The 17,434-nt window shown below is 67.6% G+C and overlaps 6 protein-coding genes across 6 annotated transcripts; 3 read left to right on the forward strand and 3 right to left on the reverse strand.

Annotated features, from left to right (window-relative positions):
• The first annotated feature begins 1,824 nt into the window (after window positions 1–1,824).
• Window positions 1,825–3,849, forward strand: FA09DRAFT_303581 (hypothetical protein). Its single transcript, XM_025740446.1, has 3 exons — window positions 1,825–2,077; window positions 2,230–3,266; window positions 3,320–3,849. The coding sequence occupies exons 1-3, from the start codon at window positions 1,928–1,930 to the stop codon at window positions 3,828–3,830; spliced, it is 1,698 nt and encodes a 565-aa protein (XP_025601653.1). The 5' UTR covers window positions 1,825–1,927; the 3' UTR covers window positions 3,831–3,849.
• Window positions 3,850–4,308: 459 nt separating this feature from the next.
• On the reverse strand, window positions 4,309–6,211 carry FA09DRAFT_357953 (hypothetical protein; the record flags this gene model as incomplete). Its single annotated transcript, XM_025744889.1, has 8 exons — window positions 4,309–4,864; window positions 4,916–5,136; window positions 5,195–5,262; window positions 5,315–5,399; window positions 5,455–5,619; window positions 5,675–5,770; window positions 5,826–6,071; window positions 6,125–6,211. The coding sequence occupies 8 exons, from the start codon at window positions 6,209–6,211 to the stop codon at window positions 4,309–4,311; spliced, it is 1,524 nt and encodes a 507-aa protein (XP_025601654.1).
• Window positions 6,212–7,931: 1,720 nt separating this feature from the next.
• FA09DRAFT_344810 (endoplasmic reticulum calcium transporter) lies at window positions 7,932–12,047 on the reverse strand. The gene is made up of 6 exons (XM_025744660.1): window positions 11,556–12,047; window positions 11,187–11,425; window positions 10,895–11,065; window positions 9,111–10,848; window positions 8,278–9,057; window positions 7,932–8,220 (listed from the first exon to the last, which is right to left on the reverse strand). The coding sequence occupies exons 1-6, from the start codon at window positions 11,686–11,688 to the stop codon at window positions 8,102–8,104; spliced, it is 3,180 nt and encodes a 1,059-aa protein (XP_025601655.1). The 5' UTR covers window positions 11,689–12,047; the 3' UTR covers window positions 7,932–8,101.
• Window positions 12,048–12,330: 283 nt separating this feature from the next.
• On the forward strand, window positions 12,331–14,394 carry FA09DRAFT_327309 (hypothetical protein). Its single transcript, XM_025741360.1, has 4 exons — window positions 12,331–12,639; window positions 13,058–13,232; window positions 13,294–13,407; window positions 13,634–14,394. Exons 1-4 carry the CDS (start codon window positions 12,465–12,467, stop codon window positions 14,064–14,066), a joined length of 897 nt encoding a protein of 298 aa, XP_025601656.1. The 5' UTR covers window positions 12,331–12,464; the 3' UTR covers window positions 14,067–14,394.
• On the reverse strand, window positions 14,195–14,970 carry FA09DRAFT_12618 (hypothetical protein). Its single transcript, XM_025739058.1, has one exon. The coding sequence runs from the start codon at window positions 14,736–14,738 to the stop codon at window positions 14,322–14,324; it is 417 nt and encodes a 138-aa protein (XP_025601657.1). The 5' UTR covers window positions 14,739–14,970; the 3' UTR covers window positions 14,195–14,321.
• FA09DRAFT_12619 (hypothetical protein) lies at window positions 14,971–15,887 on the forward strand. Its single transcript, XM_025739059.1, has one exon. It carries the CDS (start codon window positions 15,202–15,204, stop codon window positions 15,832–15,834), a length of 633 nt encoding a protein of 210 aa, XP_025601658.1. The 5' UTR covers window positions 14,971–15,201; the 3' UTR covers window positions 15,835–15,887.
• The last annotated feature ends 1,547 nt before the right edge of the window (window positions 15,888–17,434 follow it).

Consider the following 17,434-nt stretch of genomic DNA (forward strand, 5'->3'; position numbering starts at 1 on the left):
CACATGCCGGAGGCGCACCCGGGGCAGGCAGCCAGCCGTGCGGCCATACCCGCACCGCCAGGCAGCTCAGCAAGCTCGCCATTGCAGCAGCGATAGCGAACCGCTTGTGCTCGCAGCATCTGCACCTGCTGCTGCACCCTCGCAAGTGCCGCACTTGCCACGTCGCCTTGCCCGGCCCGCAAAGGCAAGACTCCAGCAGCGCCTAGACGTTGACGGCGTGCGTGCGTGGAGGCGCGCTGCCGCAGATCCTCCCGCCGCGCGCGCCAGCACACCGCCCGCGCCGGCCGAGTCGAGTGCTGCGAGCGGGGCACAGACACCCTCTCGGCCGCCAAGTGACGAGATCTGGCCCTGACTCGGCACGCTCGAATGACCATTTGTGTCGAGCAGCTCACAAAAGGGTGAGCTCCGGCACAAGAGGTGCGCTGCTGCGCCTTTTCGTTGGGGCGAGCTCGGCGAGCTACGCTGGCGGCGCGATGTGCAAGCTCGGGCGAGCTGCAGCGTCGTGCGGGGCTCTGCAAGCTGGCGCCTTCTCTCGGGCGAGTCGGCGCTCCGTCGGGCCAGCCCAAGCACGCAGCGCACAGCCGCAAGCGTCCCGAGAAGCGGACATCGAGCTCGTGCTGCGAGAGCGGAGCTGCTGCCGCTGCTGCTTCTGGCTCCCTTCGGCCTTCAAGCTCCCGCCGGCCCGCTCGAGTCCGCCGCCGCAGCACGCAGCGCACGGCCGGCACGGTGGCTATCAGATAGCCTTCACTGCAGCTTGCGTGCCCTGCGCTGACGCTGAGCTCGCTGCTGCCGCTGCTGCCGAGCTCTGCACGACTGCCTCCAAACAAGCCAGCACGGCGCCTCCTTGGCCCGCCACGGCGAGAGCAAGGCGCTGCGCAATGCGCATTGCGCCGCAGCCACGCCGCACCCGCCGCCTCGACCCCGCCCGCGAGCACACCCCACATTCTGCAGCTGCGCAGCCATGCAGAGCGGCAGCATCAGCGAGCTTTTCTGCAAATGAAGGCCGAGCAAATGCCGACACAGAGCGGGCGATTCTGAAGTGGCTTCTGCGGCGCTGGCATCTCTGCTCCAGACAGCGCCGAGAAGCATGACGTTGGCGGCGCTGCGGCGCGCGGCTTGCTCGGCGAGCACGCGCCCGCCGAGTTGGAGCTCCACCTGCCTGCTGGCCCTCAAAGCACCGCTTCCCTCGGAGCCTCGGTCGAGCTGGCCCGAGCGAGAGGGCGCTCCTTCACTCGCGGCTGAGAGAGGTGCTGAAGGCTGAAGACGTTGCGCGTGACGCCAGCCTCGAGGGGCGAGCCGTCGTGCAGCGCGGCGCGCGCGTGAGACAGGGGCCTGGCACGGCGTGGCGCCGCGAGTCAGGGTCCTGCGGACACCGGTGCTCTGAAGACCCACGAGAGGCTCGTCTGGTGGATTATGGGGTGCGAGAGGCAACAGCCGCAGTCGGCGCAGCGAGGGAGAAGCAGCTGTGAGCCGGCGTGGCCTCTCTCTCTCGGGCGGGAGAGGGGTGAGCACGTGCACGCCTTTGGCGCGCGTCATGAGCGCACGGGGCAGCCCGGGCCCCTCGATGTCGCCTGCACCCTCTTGCCCCCGCTGTCCGGGTCCACGGCTCGTGGCAGGTACGACACAGGCGCGGGGAAGCCTCAGCTGTGGAGTGGCAATCTCTAGAGAGGTGGGAACTGCACGATGCGTCAAGGATGCTGCTGAGCCGGCTGAGCGGGACAGCGACTCGCTGAGCGGCAGTCGCGCGCCAAGAGCCGCGGCGCGCGCCTCGCCGCTGCAGCGAATCCGGCGCGCATTTCTGCTGCTGCTCTCCGAGCGCTGCCTCCACTCCTCATCGTCCCAACCATCATCCGCCCATCAGCCAGCATCTTCACCTGTGCGCACCTCGCCTTTTCCTCACACACCTGCGCACTCCGCCGCGCACACCATGGCCGCACAGCGCCCGCACTCGGTGCCGGCGCACCTGCGCAAGAAGAAGCCCGGCCACGCCGCCGCCGCTGCTCCGGGCCCCAACGGCGGCCGCGCCGGCGACGAGGCCTTTGACGGCGCAGACCACAGCAGCCGCGATGCCAGCGAGGTGCGTGTGTGGTGTGCAGTGTGAAGCAGGCACCGTCGCCAGGCGCCTCGTGCACGCGACAGCGGCAAGGCAGCCCTGCTGCTCGGCCAGTGCACGCGACACACGTGCCTGCTGCCCTCGCCCTATCCGCATGACTGACTCGCTGCTCACAGGAGGACAACGACGACATCTCCGGCGCATCGGACAGCGCCTCGTCGCTGCGCACCCTCTCGCGGCCGAGCAACGCCTCGGCGCTGCCGACGTCGGCACGCGACCGCGCCCTCGTCGACTCCAACCCGCGCCGGCCGTCGGCAGGCGCCTCGACACTCGTCAACGCCGCCAGCATCGGCGACAAGACGCCCGGCAGTGCCTCTCCGCCACGCACGGGCGCTGCGCCGCGCCGGCCCAGTCAGCCGGCCGGCAAGGACGCGGTGAGCCAGACGCTGGAGCGGGCCACGGCCGCACTGAGCAGCAGCAGCGGCGGCAGCAGCGATGCGCCGCGCGCCTTTGCCGCGCCCGAGCCGGCCGCGGCGCGCAAGGTCAGCTCGCGCCCCAAGAGCGGCAGCAGCAGTGCCGGCAGCACCGGCGACGGACCCGAGCCCGGCTCCGTCTCTGCGTCGCGGAGCCCGACGCTCGAGCTCAAGAGCCTGCCGGCGCCGAGCTTTGCGCAGAGCGTCGGGCCCGCTGCCACGCCGCGCGCGGGCGATGCGGCGCAGCGCGCGGCCTCGCTGGCGAGCGGTGGACAGGAAGAGGAGGGACAGGCGAGCGAGTCAGACGCAGCACGCGGCGAGACGGCGGCGAGCCCGTACGACGGCGATGTGGAGTACGCGGCCCGCACGCCGCAGACCAACGCCGGCGGCCACCACGGCTCCGGTGCGCAGGCAGCCGGCCACAGTCCTGCCGGCGCCTCGGCCAGCCTGAGCTACGGCACGGCGCCGCCCGACACGCCTTCACATTCGTACCTGGGGCCCAGCGGCACGCTCGTGGCGCAGGGCACGCTGCCGCGCTCGGCGCGCGCCGAGACGCCGCACTCCGAGGTGCCCGTGCCGATTGCGACCAATGAGACCATCCGAGAGTACATCCACAAAGCCATCCACCAGCCCGACCCGCTGCGGCAATACAAGATCAACCTGCCGCCGGACGGCGGGCGCAACCCGGATCGGCCCGTGCGCATCTACGCCGACGGCGTGTACGACCTCTTCCACTACGCGTGAGTCGCATTGCTCGCCTCATGTGGTGCACCGCTGAGCCCCTTTCACGCAGCCACTCGCTGCAGCTGCGCCAGGCCAAGCTCTTCTTCCCCTGCGTGCACCTCATCGTCGGCGTCGTCTCGTCGCAGTCGTGCGCGCAGCACAAGAACGAGCCCGTGCTCTCTTCTGCCGAGCGCTACGCCAGCGTGCGCAACTGCCGCTGGGTCGACGAGGTGCTGGAGGATGCGCCGTGGGTCATTGACCAGGACCTCATCGACCGCCTGCGCATCGACTATGTGGCGCATGACGAGGCGCCGTATGCGAGCAAGGACGGCGGCAGCACCGACATCTACGGCTTCTGCAAGGACCAGGGCCGCTTCCTGCCGACGCTCCGCACGCCGGGCGTGTCGACGACGGAGCTGCTGGGGCGCAGTGAGTGCTGGCCGAAGCGCGAGCAGGAGCTGGTGGCTGACATGCTCCGCCGCAGTCGTCACCCAGTTCAAGCAGCACAAGTGGGACGACAAGCTTGCCAAGGTTCTCGGGGACGTCAGCATCGACTGAGCGGGCGGCAGTGCGGATCGTGAGACAATTCATGCGTGCGACATCGCGAGGCGCCGGGCACAGAGAGACGCAAGTCAACGGTGAGAGAGGTGACGCATGGCTTGCAGCTGGGGTTGCCCGGGCGTGGGCCGGTCGGGTGGCACCAACGCCGGTACAGGGTGTGCAGAGGCAGGCGCAAGTGCGATCCGACCCACGGGCAAGGATCGTGGCCAGAGGGGGCGAAAGAGAGAGAAGATCCGTGTGGACAGTGGCTTGGTGTGGCGCCCTAGACGGCGGCCGCGCGCGCGCACAGCTGGGGGTGACGCCGATAAGGGCAAGACAGAGCAGAGAAAGACACCATACAGAGGGCAGATGGAGCAGTGCAGACGGGACAGGAGGAGAGGAGGTGAGAGAGGGTGGCTGTGGGAGCTAACGAATGTGGGGCCGTGCAGGCCGGGAGGGCGCTCAAGCACCGTGGTGGCGGCGTGGATGCCGTCGCTGGATGGCGAGGCGACGCACGCATCACCTGCTCAGCCGCAGGATCTCGACGGAGCCAGAGCCGAGCGTCGTGCTGCTGCGCGCGTCGTTGGACGAGCCGTTCGGTGGAGCCGCAAACGTCTGCGGGTCTTCGGCTGGCGTTGAGATCTCCGAGGCCGGCTTCTCCATGACGAAGCTGTCGGCGCCGGCGTCGATGCTGCGGCTCTCATCCTTCTCGTCGGTCCAGCTGTTGCTGTTGCTCTTGGTCTCGCGGCGCGCGACGGCGCTCGGGAAGCGCGGCAGGTACGGCGAGAGGTTGGGCTCCGAGTCGAACGCCGCATGCTCGCGGCGCGAGTGCCGCGGCGAGCCGCTGTCGGATGCCTGCTCAATGTCTTCGTCCGCGTCTGCGTAGTGTCGCCGGTGCGGGCTGGTCGGAACGTGGCCCAGCTCGAGCTCGTGGCCTTCGTCCGAAGCGAGGTCGTGGCGGCCCAGACCGTACAGACGCTCGGACGGCGGAGAGCGACGCCGGCTGCGCTGCTGTTGCTCCATGAACAAGCCGTCGCCGGTGAGCGCTGGCGACATGACGACGGTCTCGTCGATGCTACGGCTCTGTCAGTCGCGTGCAGTGGTGCGACGTTCACGACCGACTCACGTGTACGAGATGGCATCAAGGCCCGTCGTGGTGCGGCGCTTCTTGCGTGCGTGGAAGCTGTTGACCCCTGGGTCGCCGGCGCCCATCAGGTCGTCCTCGTCGTTGACGCCGCCATGCGCCCAGCCCTTGGACGCGAGCACGAGGCGCGAGGCGATGATGGTGTGCACCGCAAAGGCGATGGGCGACATGAGGTGCGTGTAAACGACGCTCGAGACGCTCAGCTGCGGATTTGTGGTCAGCATCGGGCTGTCAGCGAAGGATGCCAGCGAAGCTGCGCACCTCTGTGATCAGACAGCCCAGGTTGAAGCAGGTGCTGGCGCCGAAGTAGGCCAGGTTGCTCGCCCAGACTTCGCTATGTGTCAGCGCAAGATGAAACACACGAGTGCCAGCGAGACTTACGCCAGCGACGCGAGCGGGCCGAGCGAGCTACGCTGCCCTTTGCACTGCCAAGACGAGCCAGACGCAGCCACGTGCCGAGCAGCACCTGTTGCGCTGCGTCAGTGGGCTGGTCTCTGGTGAACGAAGGGGCAGTCACTCACGCAGCCGTCGAAGAGCACAGAGGCGCCCCATGCTGCAGCGCCCCACCGCGGAAAGCGGCCGGGTTGACAGACGGAACCCCAGGGCGTGCGATTGACGTACGGCACCGGGTAGCCTTTCAGCCCGGTCACGGTGTAGATCCACACGCCGCCGCAGCAGAGCCACAGCTGGGACACAGGCAGGTGAGCACGGGTGCCAAGTGACAGCCAGAGCGAGACGCACCACGTAGTATGCCGTCATGACTGCTCGGTCGCCGTTGTACAGGATGGCGAGACGCATGAGGAAGATGGATGCAGCTGCGGCCCAGATGACGACGTACTGCGACGCCAGGTGTCAGTATCCTGAGCCTGCGATCTTCCATCTGGCTACCCACGAGCGCATAGATGGCCGTAAAGAGCGGCTGGCACATGTCGGGCTTGACGTTGGAGAAGAAGAAGATCATCGTCACCGCCATGGAGGCGGCACAGGCGTAGCGCACGAGCAGCACGGCCAGGCGCGCGGGCAGGATCTTGCCCTGCAGCAGCAGCTTCCACGTGCGCAGCTCGGCGGGGAAGTGCTGGATGTGCTCCCAGCCGATGACGGCCATGGCCGAAATCGTCACGAGCATCAGCACCTGGACCTGTGGCGGAGACCGTGAGCAGAGGGCAGACCGGCGTCCGCGGCGGCACGCACCTGGTGCTGGATGCTGAACCACAAGTCGATCTGCGCTGGTGGCCAGTCCTTGATGCTCACGATCATCTCGGGCCCGGCGGCGTCCATGCTGGGCAACGTCGGCGGTCGAGCGTGCGAGAAGCGTTGGCGCTCGCGGTACGGTCAGTGGACAGCGAGGCTGAGACGACGACGGTGCGAGAGTGCGGTGAAGGACTCCGTTCCGAGTCCGAGGGGGAGGATGCTTGACGAGGGAGAAGGAGCGTGGACCAGGTGGGAGATGGTGGTGATGAACACCGAGGCGACAGGGTGCTTGAACGCCTGTCGGCGCAGAGAGCACGCGAGATGGGGTGAGAGGTTGGCGCGCCATGTGGGCGAGAGGAGCTGACGCGCCTGTGCTGCTGGCCTGCCCGCCACTCACCAGACTGACCGCCTGCCTGTTGATGCTGATTGCCTGCGCGGAGGTCTCACGACCCGGCAGTGGCCGGCACGCACTCCTGTCGCGGTGCGAGAACGGCGTTCTGCTGGCAGCGGGCCGGCGGTGGTGCGGCAACCACCCTGCTGCCCGGCACCTGGCAGGCTTGCAGCGACGTCGCCGAGGTGTTGTGTGCAGAGCCGCGCACCACGTGGGAGCCTGGCGGCTGCTGATGGCATGCTGCTGCGAGCGTCGCGCGGGCACGCGACGGCGGCCCCCTGACGAGTGCGCTGCACGCGGCGCCGCCCCCTGAGAGGCTGCTTAGACACACGGCCCGCGTGCGAGTCTGCGAGCAGGGGCGTAGCCGTGCTTCCAATTCTAGGCCACACTTCATCTGCAGAGCTAAGCCGCAGTTTATCCTATCAGAGTGTCCTTGGGTGGCCTCTGCCCAAGTGCCCGGCCCGGCAGCTGCCCAGAAATGCCTCCGCGGCAAGAGCGATCTGATGCGCTGGCCAGCAACAACACCCCGCGGCGAGGCGCTGCGCCCGCGCCGCTGCGCCAGCGCCCTCGGTGCCGTCTCTTGCGGATCCGAGAAGCACCTTGTCATGCCGCTGACAAAAGATGCCGCCGGCACCGCATGGGCGTGCAGCAGCAGGGTGGATGCTCGTTGCGCCGCCGCCGGGCGTTGAGACAGGAGCATTGGGCGTCGCTGCGCCGCGCGTGACCGCGTGGTGAGAAGCAGATGGCAGACGTCGAAGCTGCGTTGCGCTCGACAGACCACACAGGCCGCCTGTATAGGTGCCCTCTGAACGCGCTCCGACTACACGCGCCGCGAGGAGAGCGCGGCCGCAAAGCGCTGGCGTCATCGTTCCCTCTTGGCCCCTCGGGAGCAGCGGGCCGCGCGATTAGAGCGGAGGAAGAAGCCGCGCTCGCACGCAGAGTGGATGACGAGGAGGGTGCGTCTGGGCGGAAAACGCGGTCCTTCCCTCAAGACCTGGGAGCTGTGTGTGTGGACTTGTTGCAAGCTGCAGCAGTGTCCCGGCGAGGTCGAATGCGGCAGCGAGTGCAAAAAGAGAACGTGGCGAGAATGGGATGGCGGTGCAAAGACACCGCGCGTGCCGAGGCCGCCTGAAGATTCGCACCTTCGCGCTCAGGGGTGCGCTGTGTGCGAGCCGCGAGGAGGTGAGATTGCCGGCCAGCCTCATGGTGCATCGGTGGCTTCACTCACCTTGCAAAGTGCGCCTGCTCTTGGTGACCGACGGCACCGCGGAGAGAAGGGCCGCGGACAAGACGGCCGAAGGCGAGCGCTCCTTGCGGTGCGCAACGAGCTCGACCGAGCGACAAGCGAGCCGCGACCAGCACTCCCTCATGCTCGCAGGCAACGCCCCAAGGGTCAGCAGAGAGGAGAAGCCGGGTCATGATGATATGCGCATGTGTATTTTGGTCCTCTACCGGCAGAGAGAGCTGTGGCGCGCGTTATATACATATGAGGGAGTGCAGGTGTGACCCGAGCAGGTCCGTGTCTATTTTCCAGCCGTCGTGCGGCGGCGTTGCTGCGGCTGCAGCAGATCCTTCGACGTGCACGCCTACTTCTCGGCCAGCTCGGCCTCGCGCCGCTGCTTGCGCTCGGCGGCCGTGGCCCAGCGCGTGATGAACTTGCACACCTCCTCGATGAGCAGCACGGGCAGACTGCCGTAGAGTACGGCTGTGGCGAAGGGGGTCAGCATGGCGCGGCGGCGCATGGCGTGCAAGCAAGACGCACCCTGCAGCTCGACGCGGTTGAGCGACGTGACGTGGAAGAGGTCCTGGAACATCGGCACGACGCAGATGGTGTAGTGCAGGCCCAGGCTGAGCACGATGGCGCCGATGAGGTACGGGTTCGAGAAGGGGCTGGTGGTGAAGAGCGAATCGGCGTCCGAGAGCGCATTGACGGCGTTGAGCATCTCAATCACGACGAGGATGCTGAGCGAGATCGTCGAGGCCGCGCGTGCGTCGTCGAAGATGCCGCAGCCCTTCTCGAACGAGGCGCATTGGTGGAAGTGCGTGAGCTCGTGCCACGAGATCTGCGGGCCGCCGGGGTAGTACATGAACCACCATGCGTAGCCGCCGCAGGTGGCGGCGCCAATGTAGATGCCGACGGCGCACCAGCGAGCGAAGCCGGCAAGCGTGACAAGCGGGTCGCTGCGGCGACGCGGCGGCACCGACATGATGCCAGCGTCCGGCGGGTTGAAGCCAAGAGCGGTGGCAGGCAGGCCGTCGGTGACAAGGTTGACCCAGAGCAGCTGCACGGGAATGAGCGCCTCGGGCATGCCGCAGAGCACGGTGAGGAAGATGGAGACAACCTCGCCGATGTTGCTCGAAATGAGGTAGCGGATGAAGGCGAGCGTGTTGTTGTAGATGGCACGGCCCTCCTCGACGGCCGCCTCGATAGTGGCAAAGTTGTCGTCGGCAAGCACCATGTCGGCCGCCAGCTTGGCCACGTCGGTGCCCGTGCCCATGGCGATGCCGATGTCGGCGCGTTTCAGCGCCGGCGCGTCGTTGACTGGAAACGTGTGTGAGCGAACACGCTGCGGGGACTCGCTACAGCCCACTCACCTCCATCGCCGGTCATCGCGACCACGAGACCCTGCTTCTGGAGCAGCTCGACGAGCTGGCTCTTGTGGCTCGGCTCCGTGCGCGAGAAGAGGCTGGCGCGCAGGACGGCGCGCTTCTTGCCTGCCTCGTCGAGGTCATCGAACTCGCGGCCAGTGAACGACTTGCCCTCCAGGGCCTCCTTCTCCTCGAAGATGCCAATCTGCCGGCAGATCGTCTCGGCCGTGGCCTTGTTGTCGCCGGTGATCACAATGACGCGGATGCCCGCGGCGCGGCAGCGCGCAATGGCGCTGGCGACCTCGGGACGCGGAGGGTCGAGCATGCCGACGAGGCCGACGAAGCGCATCTTCTGCTCGAAGCGCTCGTAGTCGGCCGCGGAGTCGGAGGCGTACTTGGAAGTGTCCAGCGTGGCGCCCTCGACAGTTGCGAGCGCGAGGACGCGCAGGCCCTGCGAGGCGTAGCCAGCGACAGTGGCGTCGAGCGCCTGGCGCGTCAGCTCGTCGATCTCAATCTCCTCGCCCGACGCCAGGAGCGCAGTGCTGCAGCGCGCAATGACGGCCTCGGGCGCGCCCTTGACGAGCAGCGCACCCTTGCCGTCCTCGCGGCGCACAAGCGTCGACATGCTCTTGCGCTCGCGCCCAAACTCGAGCGTGAGCACGCGCGGCAGCTCCTGCGCGTAGGCATCGCAGATGCTGCTGGCGCGCGCCTCGAGCGGAAGCTCAGCTGCGCGCGCAGTGAGCGCAGCATCGTGCGAGCCGAGCTTCTCGACGAGCACCTTCAGCGCCGCCTCGGTGGGCTGGCCCACGGCAGCGAACGAGCCCTTCTCGCGCACGATGCTCGAGTCGTTGCACACAGCCGCGACCTGGGCGAGGGCGTGCACGGCACCGCCGCGCTTGTTGAGGCCCTCCTGCGCCTTGCCGCCGGCCGTGATGGCGCCGACGGGCGAGAAGCTCGTGCCCTCGACCTTGTACGCGACCGTCTCGCCCTGCGCGCCCAGCACGGCAAAGCGTGTCACGCTCATCTGGTTCGTCGTGAGCGTGCCCGTCTTGTCGGAGCAGATGACGTTGGTGCTGCCCAGCGTCTCGACGCTCGGCAGGTGGCGCACAATGGCGTTGCGCTTGGCCATCTTGCGCGTGCCGAGGGCCAGGCACGCCGTGATGACGGCAGCGAGGCCTTCGGGAATGGCAGCGACGGCCAACGCAACGGCGATCTTGAAGTAGTAGATGGCGCCCTTGAAGGCGCCGCCGTGCGACGGGTCGGTGAAGTGGCGGATGTTGATGAGCCAGACGAGGATGCAGATGATGGAGATGACCTTTGCGAGCGTGTCGCCAAACTCGTCGAGCTTCTGCTTCAGCGGCGTCTTCTCGTCCTCCTCGTTGCTGATGGCGGCGTGAATGTCGCCGATGGCCGTGTGCGACCCCGTGGCCGTCACGACGGCAAGCGCCGTGCCGTTGGTGATCGTCGTGCCGCTGAAGAGCATGTTCGTCATGTCTTGCCGCACCGCGCGCTCGTCGCTCACGACGGCCAGGCTCTTGTTGACGCTCTGCGACTCGCCCGTGAGGATCGCCTGGTCCACGCGGAACGCAGACGACTGGACCGAGACGAGACGCGCATCGGCGGGAATCTTGGCGCCCACAGTGACGGAGATGATGTCGCCCGGCACGAGCTCGGCGGCGCGCACGCGCACCGACGCTCCGCCGCGGATGACAGTGGCCGAGTCAGGAGAATACTCCTTGAGCGCCTGAGTGCACGAGCGAGCATCAGCATTCCGAGCCAGCGAGGTGCACCAGCGCCACGAGAATTGCCTCGCGCTCTGCTGTGTCCCTGCTCCCTGCGGTGGGGAAGGCCGCAGTTGCGCGCAGCAGCTGGGCGGTCCTGCCCATCAAGGCGTCCAGCTTGCGCTCAAAAGCGCAAGTGCTCTCGGCACTCGAGCAGGGCCGGCTCAGCTGCGCCACCCGCTGAGTACGACGCAAGCGCCTTAGCTGTGCAGAAAGCGCGCCTCACGCCCCGCCTCCACTTTGGCCAGCAAGGCACATCCAGGCCGCATCTCGCAGCCTTCTCGCATCGCACACGACTCACATCAATAGCCATGTCTGCGTTTCTCTCCTGCACCACACCAACAGTCGCGTTGGCGGCGAGGATCAGGAAGATGACGCCCGGCTCGACGAGGGCGCCGAGCAGGCTCGAGTCGGCCTCGCGCTCGAGGAGCGCCAGCACAAAGCTGACGCACGCCGAGGCGAGGAGGATGATGACGAGCTGGTCTTGGAACTGCGCCAGAATGAGCATGTAGAGCGGCGTCGGCGGGTCCGAGGGCAGCACTGTGCGTGGAGATGTAAGTGGATGCACGGAAGGGCACATCAACGTGGGCTCCGGCCTCGCTCTCGCTGCCAGCGCAACAAGGCGCGCTGCCATGCGGTCGCTCCCCTCCACGCAGCCCAGCCAACTCACCATTCTCGCCGACGGCGCGTCTGCGCTCCTCGACGTCGGCCTCGTTGAGCCCCTGCTCGGGCTGCACGCGCAGCGAGGCCAGCACCTCGCCGGCGGCGAAGGTCCAGGGCGCGGGCGGCGGCGTGAAGGACATGATGGGCGCGGGCGGCGCGCTGTGCGCTGAGGGAAGAGTAACGAAAGGACAGTCGGGGCTGTAGGCCAGGCACGATGCAAGGTGGGGTGTGCCGGCGATGGAGTTGGTGGTGGCGAAGGATGGGCTCTGAGCCAGGCGAGGCGAGAGGAAGGAACACGTTGGCAAGCCCGCTCTCCGCTCGGCGCACGGTCGCGCCCCTCGCGCGCCTGCGCCCCGCGTCACCGCACCGACGCATGCGAGAAGAATCGCCAAGGCGCGCGAGTGAGCGTGACTAAGCAGCCACCCCGTCTGAGCGCCCTCCACTCTTGCAGCTCGAGGAGCCAGCAGCGTGTGCTTGGAGCCACTGCTGCAGATGCACAAGCCTCAGGCGCAGTCTCAAGCTCCCAGAAGGCGCCGTCCAGGGGCATCGCAAAGCGCACTTTTGGAGCAAGGGACGCTGCCACGTCGTCCACTTTCCAGCCGCGGCCCAACTCGGCGCCCGCGCAGTCGGCCGAGCATGTGCGTCACTCGCCCGTTCCGGCTGCGTGGCTCCGCGCGGCGCTGCTGCTGCTTGCGCGCCTCTGTGCAGGCCGGCTGCCTCGCGCGGGCCGCGAGGTGGGGCAAGATCTAACGCCGCGCTCCGCTGCACCGGAGCCGGCGCCGGCTCGCCTTCTCGCTTCCTTCCCCACCGCCGCCGTCGCTTTCTCCGTCTCCGTCTCTCATTTCCGGTCGCCAGTCCCTCGTCGCCGTCTCTGCGCGCTCTTCTCTCGCGCCGCACGCCGCACGCAGCAGCAGTCATGTCGCGCTCCACGCGCGCCAACCCGGCGCCGACGGCCAAGGCCGCGCCGCCGCCTGCCGTCTCGGACGAGGATGCGCCCGTCATGACGCGCCAGCTCAGCAGCACCAGCCGCGCCACGCAGGAGGCCAACCGCGCACAGGAGAACATCTTTCTCTTCGTGCCCAACCTCATCGGTGAGCAGCGCGCCTGGCAGAGCTGCATGTGTGGAGGGAGCGTGCAGAAGAGTGGCGGCGCAGGCAGATCACGCGGCACAGCGCAGAGGCCGTGCGCGAGAGGCGCCGGGGGGGACGGGAGAGCAGACGATGCGGCAGCGTCGGAGTAGGTGCGAGGGCTGGACTGGGCGTGCTACTCCTCTGGAGATGGATGTCGTGGTCGCGGCGCGAGGAGAGCAATGCGAGCCTGCGCGAGGTGGAAGAAGTATCGATGGGCGCGCTGCATGCCGGAGATCGGGTCAGGCGAGTGCGAAGAGTCGTGCTTCTGCGAGCCGTCCTGCTAGTCGTCGCGACACGTCAGGTGTCCCTCAGCCTGCCGCACTGCAGTTCCTTTTTATCGCCGGACCTCCAGCCACTGACCCCTCTTGCCGGCCTACAGGCTACGCGCGCATCATCCTCGCGGCGCTCTCGCTCATCTACATGAAGTCAAATCCCAAGTACTGCACCTTTCTGTACGGCGTCTCGTGCCTGCTGGATGCGGCCGACGGCGTCGCGGCACGGCGGTTGGGCCAGAGCACAAAGTTCGGCGCCGTACTGGACATGGTCACTGATCGGTGAGTGTCGTCGGTGCGTGAAGCTAGGAGAGGGCTACGCGCGTGCTGACACGGAGAACAGGTGCACGACGTCCTGCCTGCTCTGCTTCCTCGTCACGGCCTACCCGCGCTGTGCACTCATCTTCCAGGCGCTTATCACGCTCGACTTCTCGAGCCACTACATCCACATGTACAGGTGAGTGTGGGCGCAGGCACAAGAAAGGGGCGTACACGCGTGCAGTGGAGCGCTGCGAGAGCGTACATTGCGCGCAGAGAGCCACACGGTCGGCTGCTGGTTGGGCTGCAAGTGCCGAAGATGTGCGCAGAGAGCGCCTGGCTCTGCGATGGTCTGCTGGGGTGCCGCGCCGCCGCCGGCTTGCACCTTTCTATCGCGTGCAGCATCGTTGATCCCTACTGCTCAGCTCGCTCATCACGGGCTCGACGTCGCACAAGGTGGTCAAGTCGGACGTCTCGCGCCTGCTGCAGCACTACTACTCGCAGCGCTGGCTCTTCTTCTACTGTGCCGGCAACGAGCTCTTCTTCGTCTGTCTCTACCTCATGGACTTCTACCCCACGCCGCTGGGCCTGCAGCCCGAGTGGCTCATTGCCGCGCTGCCCGTGCACACTGCAAACGCCCTCACCACGGCGGCCGTGCAAGATCCCAAGGGCTGGGCCGCACTGCTCTTTGCCGTCATCCGCAACGCCACGTGGCCGCAGATCGCCGGCGCCCTGACGTTCCCGATATGCGCGGCGAAGCAGCTCTTCAACGCCCTCCAGTTCTGGAAGGCTGCAAAGGTGCTCGTGGGCATCGACCTCATCGAGCGGGCACAGGCGCGGTTGGAGAAGAAGGCATAGGCGGTGCGTGCGCGCGCGGTGGCGGCGGTGCTCCGGCAAGGAAGGGACGATGCTCTCTAGGAGGCGGAACGAAGGAAAGGAGAAAAGCGCAAGGGCCGTGCCAGCGCTGGAGGCTGGAATCTCTGCGCAACCGCGTCGACTGCCGAGCCGACGGCCGTGGTCCGCTGCCATGCCACGAGCTGGCTGCGCCGAGCTGGTCCGCCCCTCACTCCACACTCCTTTGGCTCGCCCTGCTCCCTCTCTCGCCTCACACTCTCATTCCCTCACTCCTCTCATACAATGTACTTCTCTCGCTGCCTCGCAATCCTGATTTACCTGCATCCAAGGCTGCTTACCCCGTGCGCGCGAGGGGCAGAAGAAGAAGAGATCACGATTAGGGCGCGCTGTCGAGAGTGGGCTACCGGCGGATGGAGAGGGAACGATGGTGGTACAGATGAGTGGAAGTGGGATCGGAGACTGGAGTGAAACAGCGAAAGGGATGGGGGTGGAGAAAGGCTGAGATCGACGCAGGAGAAGGCGAAGACCTGAGTATGCGGCGAGAGAAGGACGGCGCGACGAGTTCGGGCCTGCTGGCAGTGCGAACTGCGATGCGCAGCTGCCCGACGTCGAGAATGAGGCGCAAGAGACGAGCTCAAAGACGTGCGAGGAGACTTGCAGGCGTGTCACGAGCATCAGAGGCTTGCCGGTACGGGCTCGCCGAGGCGGCGCGGCGGCCGATAAGGCCGCCAATGCGTGTCAAAGGGCGCCGGCAGCGACGAGCTTCACAGAGCTCTGGCCCGACTTCGTCGGAGCATGCCAGTCGGAAGCCGACACTGGCCGATCGAGCAGACGGATCTCGCTGGACGAGCGCGGTGCGGCATCGCCGGCGCAGCGGCGCAGGTCGGAGAAGCGCCCCAAGCTGGCCCGGGCGCGCCGGGAGATAAGATCGGGCGCGCATGCAGCGCGTTGCATCATCGCGCGTGTCGCGCCTTTGAATGCGAGGTAGCGGCCTCGTGGAAGTGGAAGTGTGTGAGGTCGTGAAGATGAGAAGAGCGGGTCGAAGAGGCGATCAGAGAGAACGGAGAGAGGCTGGAGGAGAGCGCAGCGCGGCCCGTGCGTGGGCGGCCGGCGGGGTGGAGGGACGCGGACGGCGGCGATGCCCGGGATCGGGGCGCGCGCGGCGTGCATGAGTGATGCGAGATGCGGGCGGACGAGGCGCTCGATGCGAACGTGCTCGCGGTTGTGCGAGGAGGTGCGAGCGCCATCTAATCGTCGTCGAGCGCTCGCAATGGCCGCCCCTTTCCTAAGATGGTGCACCATCGCCGTCGCCGCCCCTCACGCCGCGCGCTCAGGCATCGCTGCCGCGCCGCCGTCGGCTCTCGACGCACAGCCCGTCCGGGCCGGGCAGGAAGCAGATGTTCTGTTTCCGCTGCTGCTGTGGCTGTTGCTGTGGTTGCTGCTTCTGCTGTTGTTGCACGACGGGCTGCGTCTGCTGCACGGGCGTCGGCGGTGCCGAGCTCGTCGCCTCACGCGCCGGCGGCTTGGCGAGCACGGGCGCCGGGCCCGGCGAGCGCGGCTGCATGCTGAGTGCGCTCAGCGCCGCCAGGCGGCCGTTGCCGCCGGCGAGCGACGTGCCGAAGCTGGTGCGGCGCGGCGGCGGCATGTCGAACTGCGGCTGGCTCCAGAAGCGCGGCGCAAGGAACGCCGACGCGGGCGCCGAGCCGCGCCGTGCGGACGAGGAGGAGCTGGAGGAGTAGGAGCTCGAGCCGGACGAGGAGCCGGTGGGTGAGGACATGGCGGGCGCAGGTGGGGGTGTGCGGTGAGGGTGGTGGTGGGAGAGATGCAGAGACAAGGCTGAGAGCCGGCAGCTGCACAAGACAGACGCAGCGCAGCCAGCCGCGGCGGGTGCAACATCAGCCAGCGCGAGGCCAAGACGCCGTAGGCGCGCGCCGGCAGCGCAGCGGTGGCGTGGCAACAACAGGAGCAAGCGCGCGCCCCTGTTTTTGTATTGGGAAATACAATTTCGATGCCCAGCGCCCTGGCACCGCCCCTCTCTCCCCGCCCTGTCCATCGGTCGTGAAGTCTCCTCCTCCATTCAGCATCTGTCGCGACCGCTGTTGCCGGCGGCTGCTCGTCTTGGCCGGCTGGTGAGCAGAGCGGCGTGTGGGGCCGGCGCATGAGATGCTGCTCCCGACGGCCAGCGGCTGGCGCGCGCTGCGGTGGGCGCAGGGCGGCCGGCGCCAAAAAGCCAAAAATCGGCCAGAGGCAGCGAGGCGCAGGCGCGCGCGTCATCGCCTCCATGCTGCTCCCACGCTCTCCTCGCCCGGCCACTCCGGCTCGGAGCGACGCCGCGCAGCGCCTCCGTGCGCTGCCTCTCCCAGATGCGTCGCCTGGTGACGGCGACCATACGCTCACTGCGGCTGCTCTGGCCCGACCATCTTGTTGCGATCAGGTGTCCAAGCCGCGGAATAGAGCGAGCGCAGACCCTGCATGCTGCGCTCGGCCCGCTCGCCAGCGCCGAGCGCACATCTCGTTCCTGCGGCACTGGCCGTCCGATTTCCGCGCGGAAGGGCGGATGTTTGGTGTTGGAGATCGAGAAGCACACCCTGCATCCTTCACCTGTGCATGAAGCCTTGATGCGTTTGCTCGTCTGCGAAGCGAAGCTCTGGCCCGAGCGAGCTCTGCAGCCACGGCGCTCCTCACGCGACGCGCGTTGGTGGACGCATGCGGCGCGGCGCGGACGACGCCTCATGCCTGGCGCGCGCCACGCCGCAGGCGGGGAGGGCGCCACGCTGCCACTCCCCTCTCTCTGCGCCAACTGCGGCCGAGTGTCTGCATTAGAACTCACCTGTGCTTCCGTGAGATCTGCAAGGACCATGCGCATGATGCAGAACGACGTCGGAATCTGGGGGCCGAGAAGGGCGGCGGCGGAAGAACGTCTTTGGACGCTTCCTACGCGCAAGAGGTGGACGATGCTCACGGTCGATGCGCTGCAACGCGGGCCTGCTTAGAGCTCGTGCGGCCGACAGATAGAGATGGCCGTACCTGATGTCGCTCGGCTCAGAAAGAGTGCATCAGGCGACATATTGAGCCCATTCCCTCGTCGCTGTCTGCCTCACAGCCCCCGCAGTGGCATGCACGATGCTCAGAGCATGGCCTTGGCCTCCACCCCGGCGATCTCGCGCCCTGCCGCGCCAGCCACGTAGCAGCTCTTAGCCACATCTCAGCCTGCCGCGTCACTGCTAAAGCTCCGAGCAGGCTACGATCGTCGTGCACTAGCCACTGTCAGAGCAAGGCACGGTGTTGCGGTGCCGGAGGCGGGCAGACCGAGCAAGGGCCGGCGAGGAGGAGGAGCCACAGGCGGAGGCGAGCGAGGGCGGCTCGGAGAA

The sequence above is a fragment of the Tilletiopsis washingtonensis genome, assembly GCF_003144115.1.
Source record: "Tilletiopsis washingtonensis strain MCA 4186 unplaced genomic scaffold FA09scaffold_1, whole genome shotgun sequence".
Taxonomy (NCBI): Eukaryota; Fungi; Basidiomycota; class Exobasidiomycetes; order Entylomatales; genus Tilletiopsis; species Tilletiopsis washingtonensis.